We start from the raw sequence: 23716 nt of genomic DNA, 5'->3' as shown, positions 1-23716 counted from the left end.
ATTGAAAAAAACACAACTCAGAATTTGCAGTTGCTCATTTGTGTACTCCAGTACCAGTGCATATATCACTTGGACTAAACCCATCTGCATCTACAGTGGTACCTCGGGTTAAGTAATTAATTCATTCTGGAGGTCCATTCTTAACCTGAAACTGTTCTTAACCTGAAGCACCACTTTAGCTAATGGGGCCTCCTGCTGCCGCCGCGCTGCCGGAGCACAATTTCTGTTCTCATCTTGAAGCAACGTGCTTAATCCAAGGTACTATTTCTGGGTTATCGAGTCTATAACCTGAAGCGTATGTAACCCGAGGTACCACTGTATTTCCATTTCTGCCTTCACCTGAAGGGCAGGGAAACTGTGGCCCAGGATGCTTTATGAACTCCCAAGTCTACGTTTTCAACAAACTGATGCACACACTCAAGCAAAAAAAAAGACAAAATCAAGACTCAAAGGCAGATTTTCATTTCTGCTTCCTTAGCTTGCCTAACTCATCAGGGAGATATTCTACCTATCCATCTCCCCTTAAGGGCAAATAGAATTTGGCAAAAATCCCACTGCAGCAAATTCTCTTCCCAGAGACCAATGCACACTCCCAAATTCTAGGGGAAGTTGCTGATCAGCTGAGAGCCAAAAGGGAGGGGAAGATGTCACTGGCAAATTGATCAAGAAAGCTGCAAGAAGAGTGGGATTGGACTGGGGGGTGGCTGGGTGAGCTCTTGGTATTTTAATTATCAAGTTGCAAGGCAGGGATACTCTGAAGGCAGGAATGGGCTGAATGGAACCTGCAGTTCCCCATTTTAATTCATGGGACTTCGAGAATGGACATTATTTATCTATCGCAAGGATTTTGAAGTTGTAAACAATATTTCATGCACTGAGCAGAAATAGCTGCACAGACTATCTATCTTGATGAATAATGCCACGACAACTTTTAATATTACTAACTGATTATAGCCCTAATAAATCTGGTATCAACATTATTGGGGGTTTCCCCCCAGTACTTTCTCCTACCCTAGTGCTCTATAGCCTTTCCAAGGCACATCTGCAACAACATCTGGCAACTTACTAAAATATTAAAGGAAAGGGAAAAGCCATGAAAGTCCTTGCAGGGGGTTTCCATGAAGAAAAAGCAATTAAGCGGCACTTTCTGGTACTAAGAAGAATCTCCTTTTCATCTAATTTAGATATGGCCCCATAACTCTTTCTTTTTCTTAGAGAGATGTACCTTATATACATTCCTGAGTTCCTTCATACACCCGGACCCCCTTTCACTAAGTGTCTTCCCAGCCCCATGTTGATATTTTTCTTTCTCTAATCTTCTCACTAGCTGCAAAAACTATGAACCTTTTCCTTCCCTTTGATCTAGTTCCTGCTTTTGTTCTACTTCGCCCTCCTTGTGGGTGTAACATAATTCCTCACTACATGAACTTCCTTCTTGCAGCTCCCTCTCATATTATCCTTGTAGCTGAGCTTGCCCAGGCATCCCGGGCTAATTCTGGCTTTCCATCTCACACAAATGTTAGCTGGCCAAATTTCACCTCTCCGTTTTCTGACTCCTTGCATGTGCAATTTTTAAAGTGAGAAATTTGGCTTGGGAAAATTGTGCACATCTGCGGGGCCAAGCTCGGAAAATAATGGAGATGTATAGCCTTGTTTTGTTGAGATCTTTTTTCTCCCCCTCAGAGAAAAGAAAAATCAATACTAAGAACCAGTTTGGGACATAAATCAAATGCATCTTTTGCTGTGTGTTTTTTTTTTATGACCTCTTTGTTTCTGTCCTTGTAATCTGTACACTGGCCAACAGCGTACAGAAATACTGAAATAGAGCTTCGGTAGAGAAAATAGCAAATAAACAGTGACCATTCTGCTCTTAATACTAAGCTTCAGGAATTCAACTGCCTTTAGCTGCCTTTTGCAGATTAAAGCATAATAGAGTCAGACTGCAGTCGGTGTCTTTCTACACTGTAAAAAAAAGAGAGAGAGACCATCTTGTTTAACCCATGATCTAGGCAATGGCAATGCAACCTAAACAATTCACAGCTTAACCTCTGTATGACACAGCAAAGAACGCTGCAGAAGACGAAATCTCAAAACTAGTGTCCCAAAAGGAATATAGGAGTTGTTATACCGCTGCGCTCCTAAAGGATCTCTGCATGCCTTACTTCTTTAGAATCAAAGTTGCAATGCTGATTTCGCCTAAGTCCCTGATGAATTCTAAGTTACCGTGAGGAACATTAGGTTCATGAGGACTGTTGAACATTTGTTGGCAAATGAGGATGCAGTGAAAAGGCTTTGTGCTGACTATTAAGCAACAGAAACTCTCCTTTTGGAGTTAAGTTTTTGCTGGGTAATCGAGATATTGATAATTTGGCTTGAAATAAAAACCAGGCACCTATACCTCCTGCATTCCTCGTTTGCCTGCTTTTTATGGTGGTGCCCTTTTGGTGTGCACTGCAAGGTTAAAAAACACCATGCAAGGGAGGCTTTTGGTGTTTTTTTCCAGTCATCAACATGTCTTGGACAGCATTTGCCTGGGATGAAACTCTGCGTGTTGTTTAAAGCTCCTGATAGCTGGTGGAAAAGGAGTGTATAAACAACAAGAGAAAACGCCAAGATAGTTTGACCTTATTAAAATATAACTGTCATATTCTGAAACATTTATTCCTTTCAGCTAAATATATAGATTTTTTTTGTTTAAGTGACTCCATCATAGCCCTAACGCAGCTGAGAGGCCATTCTCCAATGAAGGCTTAAAGGACATATCAACAAGGGCATTAAATGTCTCTGAAAGAAGAACAGAACGGCAACAAGGAGCTCTTGACTCCACTGAGCTAAAACTAAGTCCAGCGCCACCCAATGGCCAAGCTATGCAATGACACTATCCACATCCATATAAATAAAAGCATTACTTCACCACAGGGCAGCCGACATTCATCACACGGTCTAATGTTGGCACCATAATAAAAACCGAACTATCACAGTAACTTGTCAAATGAATTCCCCTCCCCCTCTCAAATTGCAGTTACTTAGGAACAGAACAGTGGTTTGTTCTCCTTTTGCTGGTATCACTAGCAAAAAAGATGAACTCAGGCTCCCAACATGGATGAAAAGGTCTAGCTTGCCTTTCTATGAAATCAGAGCCATTTCTGTTCCATGTAAGGAAACAGTAAGGTTTTCACTGACATAAAAACAAATACATCTCTCCATGTTTAACTCTCTCTCTCTCTCTCTCTCTATATATATATATATCTAAAAATCATAAAGTTGGAAGAGATCCTGAGGATCATCTAGTCCAACCCCCTGAAATGCAATAATGTGCAACTGTCCCTTATGGGGATCGAACCTGCAACCTTGGCATTATCAGCACCACGCTCCAACCAACTGACCTATCCATCCATATCTCTTACCTCAATCTCAATATTGTTTACTCAACAAACTTGTTACGCAGAAAACCACAACTGGAAGCCCATTTGAATCAGTGAATAACTAACGCTAAAGAAAATAAATAATTCAGAATAAGAATAATAAAGCTGAAGACAAAAAAGGTTGTTTCCCCATTATTGTCTCCTACACAATTTGTTTGTGACTGACCCTGCCAAAGCCAGTCTCATATCACTGTGACTGATACTGTTTCTGCTCTCGGAACATGATCTGAAGTTTCTTTTTTACACTGTTTATATTCTAAATAGTTGGATACAGTTGTGCCTGCCTGGGGTGCTTCGTTTTCAGGCAGATAGCTGGGATATAAATTTTAAATAAATAAACACCAGCCCACTGAGGACTTTATGAACCTGCTGCTTTTGCTGCCCATGTAAGTTAGCAAAACTGGCCACATATATACTCACTAGGCTGCATTTTGCTTGGTGAGTGCCGATTTCTGCAGGCTGAGATATTCCCCCTGCTGCTTTTATGTTGGTTTTAGTTGCAGTGCTTGTGTTGTGACCTTGGCTGTCTTGATTTATAATTGGTTTTAGCATTTGTATCATTTAAATTTTGCACTTGCTTTTTTATTTCTGTAAATCGCCCAGAGATAGAGACAAAATATCAATGTAATGAATAAACTAGTGTAACATGTTTTTGTCACTGTTATGTTATTTTATCTCAATATCCCAACTTGTATAGCATACACTGAAGTTACAGGAATTATATTTCTATAAAGAAAGCAGGGCTTGCATGATTATTCCTTGTTTTCGTTTTTTAAAAAATACACAATTAAAAAATGACAAATGAAAAACACAAATGAAAAATCTGAGGGCAATGCAGAGCAATTCTAAAATACAATTCTAAACATGGTTTCAAGCTCAAGGAACATTTTACTTGGCTGAAAAAGCCTGGCCTTCAAAGGGTAATCTTACATTAAAAGCACTGAAAATCCCATAAACCAAGTTTTGATTGGTCATATTTATACGCTTCAAAAACTATGCCACCCCTGCTTATAGAATGAAGTGGGCTCACTCTAAATGCAGAGGAAAAGAAATCAGTGAGACAGACAGACAAGAAAGTTTCTGGGTTATGATTTCCATACAGTCCCCATGGAGCGCAAGTAATATTACATTTTAATACATCTTCATTTGATTGTTATTACTCTGCCTCCTGGGAGGCTAAGCCACTGCCTGGATCTTGGCTGTTTTCAACCCATCAAGTTAGTAACATTGCTCTAATCAGATGGAGAATTAAGCTGCTGGATTTGTGCCTAGATACAGCCTTTCATTCACTAAGAGATTAGAAATGAAGCAAAGACACACACAAAATCAAGACACATGTCCCTCTTCCAAACAGAATGCAAAATTGCTTTTTAAAAGCAAGAGGAATGTACTGCAGTGAAACCAGCTACCGATTGTATTTTTAAGTGCTGGGTGATGGTGTCCACTTCAACCACAATCCCTCCCCCTTTTAAAATTTAATATTAAATATTTTGGGCTAAGCTAGCATAACTCAAGCAATCAGTTAATATTCGATGTTAAAAAAAAATGGAGGATCTATTTGTTTGCATTACCCTATACAAGCAGCCCTGTAAAACCACTATGTACAACTGGATAAGAAAACATACTGATGCCTTGGAATGCAATTTAATTGCTTTAAATTTTGTACTGGTCTCTGTGTGCATGCCCCTCTTCCCCTCCATTTTGTTTTCACAATTGCCTTGTGAGAGAGCTTAGGTTGACCCATCACCCACTGAGTTCCATAGCTGAGTGAGGATATGAACCCAAGTCCTTGTCCAATACTATAACTACTGCACTCTAGATATCACACAGTCCCAGATGAGTAAATGGGATGTGGTTTTCCAGGTCCACACTCCTACACGAGTCACATGACCGGCACAAGATCATGGCCTTGAAAAGTGCTTTTTTTCAGGAAGAGATTGCGGCACCCAAAAATGGTCACTGTGCAAAAACAACAAACAAACAAACAATGGAATGCCCCGCTTTTATCAGAGCTGTTGGATTTCGAATACCATCCAAAAACATTCATGGTACTTTATCTATATATTTGGTTGGTTCAGTTCCACAAGCTGCTTCTCGGTATTGTTGTAAAGATATAAACCGATTCTTGGCAGTGGTGGGATAACAAAGCTTAAAACGTTAACCATCTCTGACCCTAAACACACACACACGAGGGTGATGATATAGTCCTCTTGTATCAGATCAAACAGGTTTTTGGAAACTGTTTACACAGAGGTATAGCTTCTCTGGGGACGTGTGTGGTGCTGTGGGTTAAACCACAGAGCCTAGGGCTTGCCAATCAGAAGGTCGGCGGTTCGAATCCCCGCGACAGGGCGAGCTCCCATTGCTCGGTCCCTGCTCCTGCCAACCTAGCAGTTCGGAAGCACGTCAAAGTGCAAGTAGATAAATAGGTACTGCTCTGCTGGGAAGGTAGATGGTGTTTCCGTGCACTGCTCTGGTTTGGCAGAAGCAGCTTAGTCATGCTGGCCACATGACCCGGAAGCTGTCTGCGGACAAACACCGGCTCCCTCGGCCAATAAAGCGAGATGAGCGCCGCAACCCCAGAGTCGGCCACGACTGGACCTAATGGTCAGGGGTCCCTTTATAGCTTCTCTGAGCTTAGTACATATGTGAGTAAGAGTAGCTAGGACAAAACTTATCATGCCAAGGAACCTGCTGCAAGGTCAACAAAGTCTTCTCCTGGGAGAGCCAACTCTGGCTGCTATCCTCAACCCACCTCATCTTACTGTCTTCAGCAGCATTACAACTGAGCGGCATGTCATCCAAAGAACTGTCAAGGCTCCTCTAGATAGTTAAAACCCTATTTTCAAGAATTTAGGTACTTAAAAATTAAGGTTCTTAAAAGCTAAGGCAACCTGCAAATGTGGGCTATTATCCAAATTTCAGCAAATGCTATCCTTAAAAGACAGATCAGTAAAAAAAAGGGGGGGAATCCTAAGAGGAGGAAAATCACCAAAGCTTTAGATACAGTTAAAGCAAAAAGAACTATTCTTGATGCAAAGCTGTGCTTGATCTAATGTGAATTCACAGGATTATTGAGTACATGGTCTTAACAAAAAATAGAAGTGTGTGTGCTTGCCATGGGATTGCATATCTATAACGTAACTGCTGCCAGTTGCTTTTACCTTCATTAAATGCTTTCCTTGGTAAAGCATCAAGTAATTACTTCTTCTTACACATGTGTTATCTAATTTTACAAGACAGATTTAAAAATACCCAGAACCACACAGACTGAAAAACTACAAATCAAGGTGCTTGTTTCTGGAACAACTAGAAATTGCACATAAACCAGCTGTGGTGATCTGAGCACAGTGTTTTTTTAATTAAATGGTATTAAAGTTGCTTTTTTTTCTTACACCAATCCTCTGATCCCAGAGCTTCGAGAGCCTGGAAGATGTAGAAGAAACTCATTTTAAGCACATTGAGTTGCTCCATTGCTGTGCTTGTTGATCCATGTCAAATTTATGTTGGGGAAGGAGCGCGTTTCCTTGTTTGTTTAACTAACAAAAATAAGCAACACGCCATTTTAAATTATACTGAATCCTGAATTCAAAGTGCTTTCTAATGGTATCACGAGGTGAAGCAACACATAGGTCTTGCTGCTCACAAAGAAGACATTTCTACTGCTGATTTAACATTATGCACATGCAACCAGGGAGCTGAGGACCAGAGGACTCATTCCTCCCATGAGAAGGTCCAGACAATTCACATGTTTCCATACTTCTGAGACCATCAGTACAGGGGATGCCAATGCCAGGGACCCCCTCCAGCTGATGACCTACCACCACCTACAAGCCCACCCAACAATCACCTACTTCTCAATGCCCTTTGTCATGTCAGGAGGGCAACCAAAATGGTCAAAGGCCTGGAAATGATGCCTTATGAGGAACGGCTAAGGGAGCTGGGCATGTTTAGCCTGGAGAAGAGGAGGTTAAGGGGTGATATGATAGCCATGTTCAAATATATAAAAGGATGTCACATAGAGGAGGGAGAAAGGCTGTTTTCTGCTGCTCCAGAGAAGCGGACACGGAGCAATGGATCCAAACTACAAGAAAGAAGATTCCACCTAAACATTAGGAAGAACTTCCTGACAGTAAGAGCTGTTCGACAGTGGAATTTGCTGCCAAGGAGTGTGGTGGAGTCTCCTTCTTTGGAGGTCTTTAAGCAGAGGCTTGACAACCATATGTCAGGAGTGCTCTGATGGTGTTTCCTGCTTGGCAGGGGGTTGGACTCGATGGCCCTTGTGGTCTCTTCCAACTCTATGATTCTATGATTCTATGATTCTATGTGTGTCACGTGTTTTCTTAAGACTGTAAATGTGACAAGACCAGTGATCACGAGCCCTCTTCTCCTGAATAGCCCCCTCCCACCCACCTTTACTCTGAGAACTGGGTTTCCATGTGTACATTGCAGTCCATGCCGGGATCCTCCACACAACAGGGGGAGCCCATTTTAGTCAAGCAGAATCATCCTGGCCCTCCATTACATGAAGAAATGCATGCAGCGTTCATTGGAAAAGGATTACGGTTGCAAGCACAGGACGTCTCTCAGCTAACAGTTTTCTCCCCTTGAAATTTCAAGATGCTCATTCAGTGGCACTAGGGCAGGCAGGGAGACCAGAACATGGTAGCTTATTTCCTCTGGGTGTCTTGGGTGCACCTATTTGTATAGGGTGCCACTAATTCAAGTTAGAGCTCCACAGCTCATACCCCCCAGATCCACAATGGTCTCACTAGTTGCATTTATTTATTTATTTTCTAGAGCCAAACCTTGTTTTTTTATGGAGCCTCGCCCCAGGAAAAGGGCTGTACAGTGGTACCTCTGGTTCTGAACGGGATCCGTTCCGGAAGTCCAGCCGGATCCCGAGGTTTTCGCAGCCAGAGGAGAAGCGGTAGACAGCTTCTGCACATGAACGCACGGCGGTAGACCGCTTCTGCACAAGCGGCAAAACACTTCCGGGTTTGCCACTTTCACAACCCAAAGTTAACCCAAGGTGGTACTGTATTCGTTTTCTGCTCTACACAATAACCAGCTTCCGCAAATGTTAACAAAGACTGCACAGAAATGACACCTGTTAGCTTAATCTATTGTGCAGCCTTTTTCTTGCACCCCATATGGTCCCCTAAATGCCACACATACACACACAATTTAAAGTTTTTAATAATAATAATAATAATAATAATAATAATAATAATAATAATAATTGGAAGTCTACTTTATGAAGAGTGATAATTTACACAATCTAAATGTTCCATTACAGCTAAGAGTTTTTTGCATTGTTGTTTCAGTTAATGTGTTCTCTCCATCAGGAATTGCTCCTGGGAATGTTTTCACAGCCTTTTGAGATGGGAAGAAAAACCAGAATTGTGTTCGTAACAAGAGATAGTGCTGCAAAACTCCCACGAGAGTCAACACCAAAGATCTCTGATCCCACAATGGATGTGGAAGCAAGTAGCTTTGCTGAAAAGAAGGTCAATCCCCTTTTTAGAAGTGGAGCAGCAGAATATAATTAGAAGCAGAGTGTTCCACCGATTCCAGTGGAAATGTACTCTTTTGTCTTTGTAAATTCAAAGCATTTTAAAAAAATAATTAATTTACTTTTAAAACCTGACCAAATCTCTGTCGATCTACCTTTTCTCCCATACTGTCTCACCACTGGGCACACCTTTGTATTGCTGCCCATATCCCCTCCCCCCTTTTTTTGCAGATATAGGACAGTGAGTATATCACTGCTCACCAATAAGTATCACAGGCACTAGCAATCTGCAAATATTCACGCAGACTCTGCTCATACTGCTTTCACAAATGCAAGCACGACTAAGAAGAGGGGAAAGGAGAATCACATTTCCCCAAAGTAATTTCCTTTCTTTTAAATGCTGGAAAAGATACATTATCCAGGAAAAAAACAATGAAGAAGAAATGGGGGGAAGGCACTAGGCTTAAGGGGAAAGGAATCTGGATTTCCCCCAAACTTGAATGTTTTTCACCTGGAAAGGCCTTTATTGGCACAATGAAGATTTACTTTTGGGCAAAGCCATCCAAACCCAGCAGATACACCTCCTTATCCGAAGCTTACTGCTCACTTTAGCCAGGTTGAGTACAGCTGAAGGGCCTCAAGGTTCACAGGGGATCTGCAGGGCTTTGGATCCAGAAAACTCAACGCTGCGAGCACTATGACATGAAACACCTCTTTTCTAGGACTCTTCTTGCCTCCTGCCACAGTGGGAGCTTACCACCCTATCAGGTACAGCTAAGGTACCCTGACGGAGGCACCACCCAAACCAGTGGCCCATAGAGGATGCTACGCACCATTGTTACTTGATATCACCATCAAGGGCTGGTGTCTAAAATAGACAGCGTGGAAACAACACAGGACAGGAAATAGAGAATAAGATGGGCAAAGATGTTGGTTGCAGCTCAGGCTGACAATGCAAAGGTTAAGTCAAAGCCATACAGGAAAGAGTGGCATTTATCAAAACGGCATTATCAGCCTGCTCCCACAATATATCTGTTCTGAACAACTTATACCGGATTTAAGTCTTCTGTGCAACTCAAACGCTGCCTTTGAATATATTTGAGTCACACTGACACAATAAAAAGGAATCGTCAAGCTTCAATTTTCTCTCTCTCTCTCTCTCTCTCTCTCTCTCTCTCTCTCTCTCTCTCTCTGTAGGACCAATATCACAGTTTATGTGCTGAAATCCGTTATATATGTTTTCTATAAACAAACCAATGGAAAAACCTGCCGTTTCTACATGCTGTTTCTTCATACTAGAGAGGGTTCTCTCTTTATATATTTATATACCTCAAGCTTGGAAAGAGTCCAAGAAATACTTCCCAACCCGTTCTATGATATTTTCTTAAACCTTCAGCTGAGCAAAAAATGGATAAAATGAATTCATATTTGAGTTACACCAATTGTTCTAAATGATGCATGGGTTTGCCCATGGAAAAATGGCTGCCTTAAGGGAGCCTGGGAAGATATTATCCGTCAACAGATTTGCCCTCAATGATTTCCATCTGCATCCCCTAAATCTTCTACAGTTTGTTGCTAAACCTCTCGCCTCCTTTTCCCCTCTTAGTAAAAAGGTTAGAATAAAAAGTTCCTGTGGGGAGGGGGGGTGTGGAAAAAAATATCGCAAACTCCTTGTGTGCAGTCTACTGTCACTAATTGCATGCAATGATATTAATGACCCAGTAATTGCTGTAAGAGTGGCACTGGAGTGGAAAACATCATCTTGAGGCAGGGTTCATCTCTAGGTGGTAGGACATCACCATTGACAGAGTTAATGCCTAGTGACATTTTAGAATATAACACTACAGATGAGAAAATGTGCCACTCGCACGGCTCTAATGGCTTAGATGGACATGACATTATTTGCAGTGACCGCAAGAGAGTCCAGCAGTAACCCCAATGCAGTGACACAGTAAGGGTTTGCCCTACAGATGAACCTCATTCCTTTCAGGGGAGATATTCTCTACTATAACAATCTAGTGCAATTTTCCACATGTTTGCTTCAATAAAAGAATACCTTCATCTCCCGCTTTTACTTCTAGCAAAAACAGAAGCAAGCTTTGTTGCAGAACACAAAAAGCTATTTAGATCCTCTGGCCATTGTCTATCACACACACAAAAATGATTTGGCATTTTAAGTCTCCAGGTCAGTTATGGAGCCTATCAAGAAAGATAACACAGTTATTTTTCCTTGCTTAACAATAAGCAACATCCTTGTAACATTAAATAATATAAACATATTATTTAATATTACAAGGAGGTTGCTTATTGCTTTCATGTTTTGTAAATGAAATTTCGAAAAGCAGTAAACAAGCAAGAGAGAGAAGTTTAGCACAGCTGTTGTTTTAAGGGTATGTACTGAAGAGGTTTATGCCCAGAGTTAGAAAAATATTTTTATTAAGACTGATTTCAGAGGAATCAGAATTCAGTGGTATTTTGAATTTTGACCTCACTTCCCCACTCAAGTAGAGCAAAAACTCCACCCCCAGTTTGCTTCAGAGAATAATATTAAAACAGGCTTATAAACTGGTACATGGATTACTGAATATGCATCCAGTTACAGATAGGTAGCCGTGTTGGTCTGCCATAGTCAAAACAAAAAAATTCCTTCCAGTAGCACCTTAAAGACCAACTAAGTTAGTTCTTGGTATGAGCTTTCATGTGCATGCACACTTCTTCAGATACACAGAATCTGAAGAATTGTGTATCTGAAGAAGTGTGCATGCACACGAAAGCTCATACCAAGAACTAACTTAGTTGGTCTTTAAGGTGCTACTGGAAGGAATATGCATCAATACTGTTGCCTTTATCATTAAAGTCTTTGTAGGAAAATGAACAATTAACAAAAATCAAGTTTCTTGCGTACAAAAGGCAACACTGAGCAATAAAGCTTACCCTGCCAAGCATCTAAACCTTCATGACAACCCACTAGTTCATAATCTTCAGAAATTTAGTAGAATTGGCTATGAACAATGCAACCTATGTATACTGCCTATCAAGCAGATAAGCAAAGTTTTATCAGTATGCTCTGTACTGTCACATTCTTAAATATTTTAGGCAGAAATCACTGCCCCGGTAATAAATTTGGCTTCCTGCTACATAATCAAATGCTGAAAATGCACACAAAACACGTTTTTGAGTTTGCAGAAAAAAGCGATAAAACTTCAGCCCTCAAAAGTAACAAGGGCAACATGCAAGTGGGCACCATCTTCCACACATTGGAAGCAGCACCCAGAAAGGTGCCATGTGACAGGCTCTGTTTGCAGGCCTCCCTCTGCCTTCGCCGGTGGGGAGGGGAGTATGGGAGAGCTCCTGGGAGAAAGAGACAGCTCACTCGCCCCCCATTCCCCAAGAAAGAGGTAGCTTGCCTGCCCACCGCACTGGCTGAGGAAGCCCACCAGCCCCTCCAGCACGTACACAACGAGTCGGAGGGATGGGGCAGTGAAGTGCAAGAGACGGGGATTTCTTTGAACACAAGCAGGAAAAAGATCGGCGCTGCTCAGCTGGGGAGCGTGAAGCCTGCCGCTCTCCAACTCGGGGAGCTCCGATGTTTCTCTGGTTTGCACACGAGCAGGAGAAGGATCATGGTTCCTTCAGACAGGGCACTTTAAAAAGAGCCTCCATCCTGCCACTGGCAAGTAGCAGAAGGACTCTGGAGCGGTGGTGGTTTTACCAGCAATATACCACTGACTGAAGCCCCTCATATCAGTCCTGGGCGATATATCAATATATCGCCCAGGCCTAATTACACTTTAACAAAATATAATCGATGCATCGTTTTTATGCAGATTCAGTATACTGCTGCAAGTTGTGTCCCTTGATATTTTGAGTTGGCAACTATTGAAGCCTTTAAAAGGTTCCTACAAAATAACATTTTTATTAAAAAATGGCACTTTACTCATTTTTTTTCCAGTCATTTCTACCATAGTGCAGAAATAAAGGGTGCGGGGAATAAATCAGTGCTCGTTTTGGAATAAAAATAATACTCATTATTTTTGGCACAAGATTCCGATCTCTGTTAAATTAAACATAAATGAAATACATCAAGGCAAAAATTATATATAAAACTTGCAGGTGGAAATCTATAAATGGGTTTTGCTGTATGTGGGGTTTGCTCCAATACCAATATTCATATCATATCATCCCATATGTACACACATACACACATATAAAAATTCTGCTTGCCCATATCTATGTAAAGAAACATTAAGCACATTTCCAAAACTATTATGTTGCTCATTTAAATTTATTCTTGCTCTTCTTTAATGGGCCTACTCTTTAGCAGGATGCAAATGGCTCCCTTTGATTTAATGAGAGTTCTTCAAATCCCATAGCAAGAGGGAAAGGGCCTTAGGGCACTCATTTTGCAGAGTTTTACACCAGTAGTTAACTTTACACATGGGAGTAGTCCTACTTAAGTCACAGAGATGCTTTATATACATAAAATTAAACCTCTGTGTGTGTAAGCCTTTGTAACACAGTGGCTTAAGTTATTTATTTTGTTTAAAGCATTTTAGCTCATTTAATGCTAATCTACATAATGAATATATAAAAGCTCCTTAAGCAGAGAAATGGCTTTCTCCTTTGTGGCATCATTTTATCCTTGGCATTGTTAAATCATTTACAAAGCAGAGCGTGTGGGTGGGGGAATGCTATAAATAAACAGAAGCTGGAAATATTCAACTACATATGATAAAATATTAAAAACCCTTTCAAGTCTGAGCAATTCCTAAATAATAATTCTTCCTTTCTAAGCCATCACTCCTTGTTTCCTGTCTCCTTTCATATCTAGTACACATTAGCGAGTTTGGAGAAGGGGGGGGGGTGTTCATTTTTCGCTCAGTAGTTCCCACCTATTAAGAAGCAAAGCCATCCTGTCCTCTTATTTGCCACACTTGGGAATGAAGCAAGGGGTACTTACATATTCCTGCTGTACTACCATTCCAGCTAGTTTTAAATGAGATGAGCAGCCAGCACTCTGCCTAGATAATGGCACCTTAATATGAACAAAGGCAATCTACAGCAGCTCCGTTCAGTTTATAGGACCTATGTGGTTTGGGAAGGCAGACCCAGCAGACTGAACCTCCATTAGCCTCACCAGCTTTGTACAGGAATCTGAAGCTCTGCAAATGTTGGGAGGCGGGGTACCTAGTAATTTTATTTGTGAAAATTATATTTAATTCCACCACTGCTGAACAAGAGTCCCTTTAAAAGGCTTGTAATAACTGACCACCTTATATCATCTTACAGTTAAGAGGGGCTGAAGGTAATTTGTTTATTCTTTTGGAAGACGTAGGTAGGAGAAAGAGAGCAAGGAATGCAATTTGCCGACCGAAGGTGGCTTTCAAGATAAGCGTTTCCCTACTGCATGGAGGGCAGGCTATAGCCACAAATGTTCCGTTTCTGAAAGTAAACACAACTTTCTTCTTTTAAAAATAAGGATGATAATGCAGCTGTGGGGGGGGGGGGGAATCAGCTCAGTCTATTAAAACAAAACAAGGCATACGGAATCAACTGAGAGAGGGTGTTGTTGAGCAACTATTCTATCTTCAGAAACCAGTAATAACTTTTATTCATATATATACAGAGAGATATTGTTATTTATATATTGCAAAAAGAAGCGGAACTGTAGTTTCTTTGTTATGCCTCAATCCAAAAATGCTTCTTTATGGTTTTATATTACTTTACACCACCCAGGCATGAAAGGGGGGTATATACATATTTTTATAAATAAAACTCAGGGACAGGATGAACCACCATTCCTAAGATTTGTCTCAAAAGAAAACTCATTTTTTCAGATAAATTTTAAAAAGAAAAGAAAACTGAGAGCATGCAGAAGCTTTATCATTTGACATAGGGCACACCTCCTTCGACCACAGTAGATCTCCTGATATAGTGAACAAAATGGCCAAGTGACTGTGTTTTGTTCCGAGCTTGCCTGCTTCTATTTTTGCCACAAGCCTCCCCCAGTTTTTTTGTTTTTTAACTGGCCTGCTTTCCTAATGTTCAGATGCTTAGGAAACACAAGCGGCATATGAATAAAATGTTGTCGGTTAGCTTTGTTTTGCAAAAGCGTGCTTTCTATTGCACAAATGTAACTTAGGAACCGACCAAATAACAATATATGTCTCTTATGGGGGTGGAGACATCACGCAGGGAACCGAAGACTGTCCGCTAGGAAACAAAACAACTTTATGGCCAGCTGAAAATTCCATCCATTAAATAACTTGACTTTAACAAGAGACACAAAACACTCTTTTTAATACAGGCCAGGTTGATTACACCCCTCGGCTTGATCCAAGGCATGTTATATCGGAAGTTGCTCAGAGTTTAGTGGGACCAGCAGACATAAGAATTTATTCCATCCAGGAGGATTTTCTGCTGTTGCTGCAAGTTCTGCATTGTGCATAACCTTTGTTTTTCTTTCTGTTAATCTTAGTCAGAAGGCAGTTACAAAAATGGGTCACTTGAAAAAGTTGGCAAAAAAAGAAGAAGGAAAGCCATATATTCTGTTCTGCTAGCAAAGCCAATGGTTATCTTAAGAGTATGCAGACAGCAGCTCCAGATGTTAAACTGAATTAAACCATGGCGATGAAGCACTAGATCCCTCTTTCAAATGCCGTATCAGAAGCAAATATATATTCTTGAGTGACTCTGTTATCACTACTCTTACATACTATGAAACCCACATGAAATTATGTCTCCAACCCAAGAAAGGTTCATTTATTATGGTTTGGACTAGATCAACATAGTAATGAGAGAGCTAATTAAGACCAATAATTAGCTGCCCATGCGTCCTTTGTGTGGAAGGGTGGGGCATAAATTTAATAAATAAGCAAACTGGAGCTTAGTCTAGAGATGTGGTTTTGTCAAACTATCTGAGAAACTGAACAGGAAAATCCAAGGAACAACTTCTGTTCTAGCAACCTGTCAATAATCCCACTGCTTGACAATATCTCAAACAAATTGTGTTTTCTCACAAGCCCAAATTGATCTGTATCTATTACTTCACAATGGGGTTGGAGTACCTGTGGCCCCCCAGATTTTGCTTGACTGCAACTCTCATCACCCGTGACCACTGGGCCATGTTGGCTGGAGCCAATGGGAGTTGGAGTACAACAACATCTGGAGGACCTTCAAATTAAGATAATCAACCTGGCCTTCAATTAATTTTTGGAAGGAAATTCATTTAGTAATATTCATTCCTGAGTGTGTGACTAAGTGGAAGGCTCTGTGTTAAAGGGTGTGACATGTGTTAAGTAACCCTGTAAATTCTCCTTCAGGCTTCTGTTGAGGTACTAAGACCAGCAAGATTTTTCTTAAAGCATTGAATTGGACACTCATAATCCCAGCCACATTATACAAATAGTTGATACTGATTTATCCACACAGAAAACTCTCTACACTTTTCTGTATTATTATTATTATTATTATTATTATTATTATTATTTCTTTCCACAATTGTTTGCATCAAATAAGGCATAATTCAGTAAAGGCATTTATGATATGCTAGATCAGCCTTTTGCAACCTTGGGGTCCCCAGATATTCTTTACTACAGCTCCCATCATCCCTGACCACTGGCCATGCTGGTGAGGGGTGATGGGAGTTGCAGTCCAGAAACATCTAGGGACTAAAGCAGGCCTCCCCAACCTTCAGCCCTCCAGATGTTTTGGACTACAGTTCCCATCATCCCTGACCACTGGTCCTGATAGCTAGGGATCATGGGAGTTGTAGGCCAAAACATCTGGAGGGCCACAGGTTGGGGATGCCTGGACTAAAGGCTGGGCTGGACAAATGACTATTTTAATCTCTGCCAGAAAAATGGTATGTAAGTAGTGAGTCATTAATTTAAATAAAAGGGAACAAGAATAGGGAATCAGAACTACTCTAGTACCTCGGCTGAAAGATTTTGGCTCTCCCCAATTGTGAACTAGTGTTGGCAGTTCCATCGGGCTAACTGAACAGTTTCTATCCCAGCTAGGCGACATAAGAACTGTAACTTTATGAACTGATCCTTAAGCTCCCCCCAACTCTTCTCCACCTCCCATCCCATTTTTCTTACATGTTGTGTCTTTTAGAGTCTAAGCGTAATGGCAAGGACTGTCACTTATGCTCATCTTTACTATTCTGAGAGGGGTTTTTTTGGATAAAGAATGGGACAATTAAAAAAAGAGAGAGCAGATTTCAAAATAACCCTCCACCTCGACTGCAATTTGTATTGTGATGGAAGAGCTGCCCAGTTTTCAGGCTGGTGGAAAGTTGAGCAGGAAATGACCTCTGCTTCTTTCTTCCTTGGCCCCTGATTAGCTCAAAGTCCCAGAGGAATTCTGTGCTTCCTGTTCCCAGGTTCTCTTCCATTGGAGGGGGGACAGGCATCACAACAAGAGGAAGGGCCTCCATGAAAACAATAATTAATGAGATAATCTATCCTAAAGTAAAGACTAATTCTGTACCGATTTAAGATGATGATGATGAAAGGTTGATTCCATGCACAAGCAACTGAGATATGCTTTCAACAGCTATTTATGTTTGGATATGGTCTTTTATCCCATCTTTGTGGGGTTTTTCTCGCACCTGAATTACACCACAGGCGGAGCAGAGGCGTCAAGCCACAGAATGGGCTTGGAAACAGACTGAATTAAGGTAAATTAGTCTGAACAGGTTCTGTGAACATCTGAGCAAGGTAAGTAGTCACTCCTACTCAATAAATGTGCAGAGGATGGAACAACACACCAATTCCATTACTCATCCTCATTCCTGTCTTTCTTCTTATCTAGTGTCCACATCCTTTTTCTCCAAAGAATGAAGAAGTGGTGGGGAAGCCACATTTCCCTCAGAAGCTCCCAGCATTACTTCGCTTCAGCCACATGTTTGTATCTGACGCCTACAAATAATTACTTCAGGTGTTTGTCGGATAAAGAAAGCTTTTGCGTACTAATTCTCTGGTTGAAAAATGTATTCATTAAAAATACCAAAAAAAAAGTTGTTGCTTTTGTCTGAGCACAGTTCATAATGGGTTTGGGGCTTTTCTTTCCTCAAGGGAAAAGGGCTGAACTTCAGTGACAGAGCGTGAGCACCGCATGAGGAAGGTCCCAGTGTCTAGATGAACCAATGATTTGACTCTGTGCCAGACAGCCTCCTATCTTTCTTCCTAAGGGGAAGCAGTACCTGCTGTTCCCCAGTCACATACCCTTCGTGGCAAGAACAATTATGGCTGACAATCCAAATATTAAAAGTCCTATTCTTGGTGCTAATACAGGATCATAACTGGACATCTGGAGGAGTTGAGAAATGGAGGGAATTGCTACCATGTTGGTGTCCTGTTTTTGTGAAGAAAATATATGCCTCACTAAGTTTCAGCTTTGGTCACAGGTGATCTGAAACCAGACCTTTAAGGCACCACCAACCAATCATGCAGAACGTCCTGCCAGGACGTTCCTATTTCAGGTAATATGTCTTCCTGAGGCATTCTGATAAATCTCATACCATATCCAAGGCACCAGGCTGAAGGGACAGTGAATTCTGTAACCCCTAAAGAATGTCCTAATCCTCCCGGAAATGTAAGGTCTATTATACCTTATTGCCATAATGAAATAATTATACAAAAATGAAGAAAATGAGTCCTACTTATGGATTTACTCTGAGGGATTACTGACACAGATACGACAAAGCTGACAGTCTACCATGAAGTTCCGTTTGTGTCCATAACTCTCAAGTTATAATTAAAATGGTGCCATTTATGTCACAGTTGGCCTACTGTGGAGAATTAATCCCCCTAGCATTAGATAACTGAAATATTTCATCCTCAGAACCAGCTATTTGAGCACAGACAGACGTTTTTATGTTGCACTTTTTCATCAGGCCTACTGGCAACTGTCTCTGCTTTCGGCGCTGCACTTCTCACTCAAGCAAAATAGAAATTCCCTTGCGCGTTTCTGCAAAAAGTCACAGGCAACAGCAGGGAGCCCTTCTGCATTTCTACCCACCAAGACAGTGCAGTGCATTTTTACAACATAATCTTACAACCCAGCAAATTGCATTTTTAAATATTCCACAATTGTTATTTCATCAAATCTCTGATTGCTGCAGGTTTTAATTACACTGAAGTTGCTGCGACTATTTTCTTGTTTCTTATTTATAAATGAATCTACTGGAAACAAGGAGAATGAATGTAACTTTGAAATAGCTACTTACTTTCATTGCTATTCCCCATGCCCAATTTTCTCTATTTTTCAGTTATTATGAATATTTGAAGTGTTCAGATTTCTAGGACCCACAGCCTCTAAGCTCAACCTCTGCTCTGAAATGCTGGCAATAGCAACCTGCCTACCAGACCAACCTCAGGTGTTCCACTATAGCAGTTATTTGCCATACGGCTTTCCCCGCGGGTGGTCCAGGAATCAGAGTGTTCTTACATGAGTAGACTGTGTCCTTTTATTTAAAGTGCATCTCTGGGTTATTTGTGGGGCCTGCCTGGTGTTTTTACATGAGCAGAATGTGTCCTTTTATTTAAAATGTATCTTTGGGTTATTTGTGGGGCATAGGAATTCGTTCATGATAATTTTTTCAAAATATAGTCCAGCCCCCTGCTGAAAAAGTTTGCTGAGGGACAGTGGACCAGCTGAGGGACAGTGGACCAGCCCCCTGCTGAAAAAGTTTGCTGACCCCTGCCCTAAGCTGCTGGAGGTAATGGGGTCCTTTAGATGTCCAGCTGTCCTTTGTCAACAACAAATTGTCGCTGTTTTTTGTATTGAATATATGCTATATGGTAATTTATGGACCTAATAGGTATCTAAAGCTATTTGCACATAACAAAATATGTATTTTATCAAAGTAATTGAACTGAAATACAATTAAGAAAAGTCTGTTAAAAGTGAAATACAATTAAGAAGAAGTATATTAATAGTGAAATAATTTAATATTAGATAACAGGTACAACAGCTTGTAAACGGTGTTTCTGTGCACTGCTCTGGTTTGCCAGAAGTGGCTTAGTCATGCTGGCCACATGACCTGGAAGCTGCATGCCAGCTCCCTGGGCCAATAAAGCGAAGGGTCCCTTTACCTTTAATTACAACAGCTTGACCTACATTCAACTGTGCTGCACTGCAGTGTGCAGCTGCATGCTGCATGTTTCCATGCAACCAGTCCATGCAGAATGTAGGCATCCTATATAAAGAAATGAGCAAACCAGTGATATCTTAGGGAGCAGGCTGGCAGGCGGGGTGCATTACTTACGTCATAGGAGCCTACACAACACAAACCTCTGTCGCTGTATGCAGGTTTTATTTTATTTGCTGTTTTATCTTATTTTTTTCCCTTTAATTTTTTTTTGGGGGGGGCCAAAAGAGTGGGGCCCTAAGCTATACAGTAGCTTGTTTAGCTTATATGTAAATCCGGCACTGATTCTAACCCTCCCAGACATCAACAGAGAAGGACTGTTAAGACTGCACTCAAAGATGAGGCCATAATTTGAAGCTTTGTTTAACCTTCACTATGGGTCCTGCAAGCAAAACAATAGAGTGGGGAAATGAGAGCACATTGGTGCTGTAATTCAGTGCCCACCTATCTGGTAATGTCCTACTGGTATCAGTGAATTAACCTTCAAGTAAGTGTACATTTCAATTTTTAGCTATTTCCAACTGCATCTTAAATGAATATTCGCTTTTTTAAAAAGAAAAGGTAAGCCAGCTTGCTAGGACTTATTCTGAAAGGCAAGGCATGCATAAAGAAAAAGAAGGCTGTAAGTCTCCAGTTTCTCTGAAGCTTTGGAGACGGAACACTTAAGATTATGCAAATAGAAACCAAACCCACTTTTTGATGTAAATGATCAATTTGTGAATTATCTACCAAGGTGATAGTTTAGGAATTTCTTATTTTTTTTCCTACCCAGAAAGATTACTTCACATCTTGAGCTATTTCGCCTACTTCCCCCTTCTTCTGTTTGCTTAAAATTAGGATTTACAAAACTGTATAATTATTGCTGTTCACCATTCAATGCGCCGTGATTGACATACCATATTTCAGAGGGGCGATACTGTAACATTAAAAAATAATAACATACATGCATAATGTGTACTCAAGGCTTTGGGTAAATGCAGCACTGCTGTTTCTGGCGGTGCCTTACCCCTCTATACATTGGTTGGAACCAGATTAAGATGCCCATGTTTTCCATAAATTGCATTATGAGCATCGCTACCACAATTACACAGCTCACATCTATGAAAACCTGGAACCTTTTTTTTTTATTTAAAAAAAAAGCGCTCTAAAGCAGCAGGGAGTTGGTTAATAATAAGCTGCCATGAAAATACTTTAAAGAAAACAATATAAATCCTTTAAGCTTCTTACTTGATTGAATACAATGAATAAATTAAGAAGCAGCAAGACAGAAGGAAAAGGAAACAAAAGTCATTGTTCACTTACATATGATGTAATAATCTTTGTTTCTCTGAAATTCCAGTCCCCAGAGGTTAGGGCTGAATTCTTGAAACTTGATGGTAAACTTAACATCTTGATCAGGCTTGGCACAGTTGAGCAGAGGTGTGTTGTCCTTTTTAATAGTGCAACTATCTGCTTGGTCTTTATCAACCATATAGACCTTATAGTATTCATACTGGCCACTAGTTTTAGAGTCCACCTTCGGGCATATAATATCCAGTTTGTCTCCGATCTTTGGGTATAGTACCAGTCCTTGTCCAGGATGGAATCTAAAAAGAATCAGGGGGGAAAGAGAAAATGTCAAGATAAAAGATCTGGTCAGAAACATATTTTGAAAAGGGGGCAGAAAAGGGAACAAAATACAGCTTGAAAACTGGGGGAAAACCCCACATCTAAGTTGCTAAAGGAAATGAATGGGACAGGAGCTACAGGCCACAAGACCTCTATTTCACACACAAACCCCACTTTCTAAGGCTGCGCACACCTTAGCGGCTTAAATTCCCCCCCTGCTGCATTTCAAGTCGCATTTGCACATTGCTGTGCACACCACGAATGTCTTCACGATGTACATTTCCTGATTAGTTGGCCCTGCCCTGCAACACCCCCCATGAACTCCTGTTCATGACACTGTCATCTGCACATGCTTTTGTCATCTGTGCACACACAACAGCTGTCCCAAATGTACACACCTCAGCGTAGTTGCAAACTGAATGCGCCTTATGTTTTCAACTAGGAAGGAAGCCCGTTGAGGGGAAACGCACCAAATTTGCAGCAGCATTTCTGAAGAAACCACAGGGTAGACATGGATTGTGGCTAACATTATGTGCATATGGCTTCAAAACCAGCAGTGGGAGTCCACTGGAACCAGAGTAAACAGTGATGGGTATGCAGCCTAAATTAAAATAACACGAGGTAAAAAGCAAACATCCTTTGAAATGAGAAGGAAATGTTCTTTGAAGCGGGAAATTTCAGTTGGTGGGTATTAAGTACAGTGGTGCCCCGCAAGACGAATGCCTCGCAAGACGAAAAGCTCGCTAGACGAAAGGGGTTTTGGTTTTTTGAGTTGCTTCGCAAGACGATTTTCCCTATGGGCTTGCTTTGCAAGACGAAACGTCTTGCGAGTTTGTTTCCTTTTTCTTAAAGCCGCTAAGCCGTTAATAGCCGCTAAGCCGCTAAGCCGTTAATAGCCGCTAAGCCGCCAATAGCCGTTAAGCCGCTAATAGCCGTGCTTCGCAAGATGAAAAAACCGCAAGACGAAGAGACTCGCGGAACGGATTAATTTCGTCTTGCGAGGCACCACTGTATCCTATTACCTGGATTGCCAGTAGTACAAGTGAAAAGGATCTAGGGGTCTTAGTACACCACAAGTTTAGCATGAGTCAACAGTGTGATGCAGCAGCAAAAACAAAACAAAACAAAAAAACAACCCACAGAAGTATAGTATCTAGGTCAAGGGAAGTAATAAAGGTAAAGGTACCCCTGCCCATACTGGCCAGTCTTGACAGACTCTAGGGTTGTGCGCCCATCTCACTCAAGAGGCCGGGGGCCAGCGCTGTCCGGAGACACTTCCGGGTCACGTGGCCAGCGTGACATCGCTGCTCTGGCAAGCCAGAGCCGCACACGGAACGCCGTTTACCTTCCCACTAGTAAGCGGTCCCTATTTATCTACTTGCACCCGGGGGTGCTTTCGAACTGCTAGGTTGGCAGGCGCTGGGACCGAACAACGGGAGCGCACCCCGCCATGGGGATTCGAACTGCCGACCTTTCGATCAGCAAGCCCTAGGCGCTGAGGCTTTTACCCACAGCGCCACCCGCGTCCCATAAGGGAAGTAATAGTCCCACTCTATTCTGCCTTGATCAGACCGCACCTGGAGTCCAGTGTCCAGTTCTAGGCACCACAAAGATGTTGACAAGCTGGAACGTGTGCAGAGCATGGTGACCAAGATGATCAAAGGCCTGGAAACCAAGTCTTAGGAGGAATGGTTGAGTGTATTGGGTATGTTTAACCTGGTAAAGGGGAGACATGATAACCATATTCACGGAGGATGGAGCAAGCTTCTTTTCTTCTGTACTGGAGGCTAGGACCCGAACCAATGGATTCAAGTTATGAGAAAGGAGATTCCACCTAAACATCAGGAAGAATTTCCTGAGAGCAAGAGCTGTTGGACAGTAGAACGGACTCCCACAAGAGATAGTGGACTCTTCTTCAAAGAGGCTCTAAAGCAGAAGTTGGATGATTTAGTTGAGATTCCTTGTGTTGCAGGGGTTTGGGCTAGTCCCTTAAAGTAAAGGGTAAAGGGA

The 23716-nt window shown here is 41.4% G+C and overlaps 1 protein-coding gene across 1 annotated transcript in view; it reads right to left on the bottom strand.

Moving 5' to 3' along the window:
• The window catches only part of EFNB2 (ephrin B2), a 56072-nt gene that overhangs the window by 5136 nt on the left and 27220 nt on the right, over positions 1-23716 (bottom strand). Inside the window, 1 exon segment of the mRNA XM_028728167.2 lies at positions 21401-21684. Coding sequence (XP_028584000.2) covers positions 21401-21684 — 284 coding nt within the window.

The sequence above is a fragment of the Podarcis muralis genome, chromosome 4 (assembly GCF_964188315.1).
Source record: "Podarcis muralis chromosome 4, rPodMur119.hap1.1, whole genome shotgun sequence".
NCBI lineage: Eukaryota > Metazoa > Chordata > Lepidosauria > Squamata > Lacertidae > Podarcis > Podarcis muralis.
This window is presented reverse-complemented; position numbering and strand designations above follow the sequence as displayed.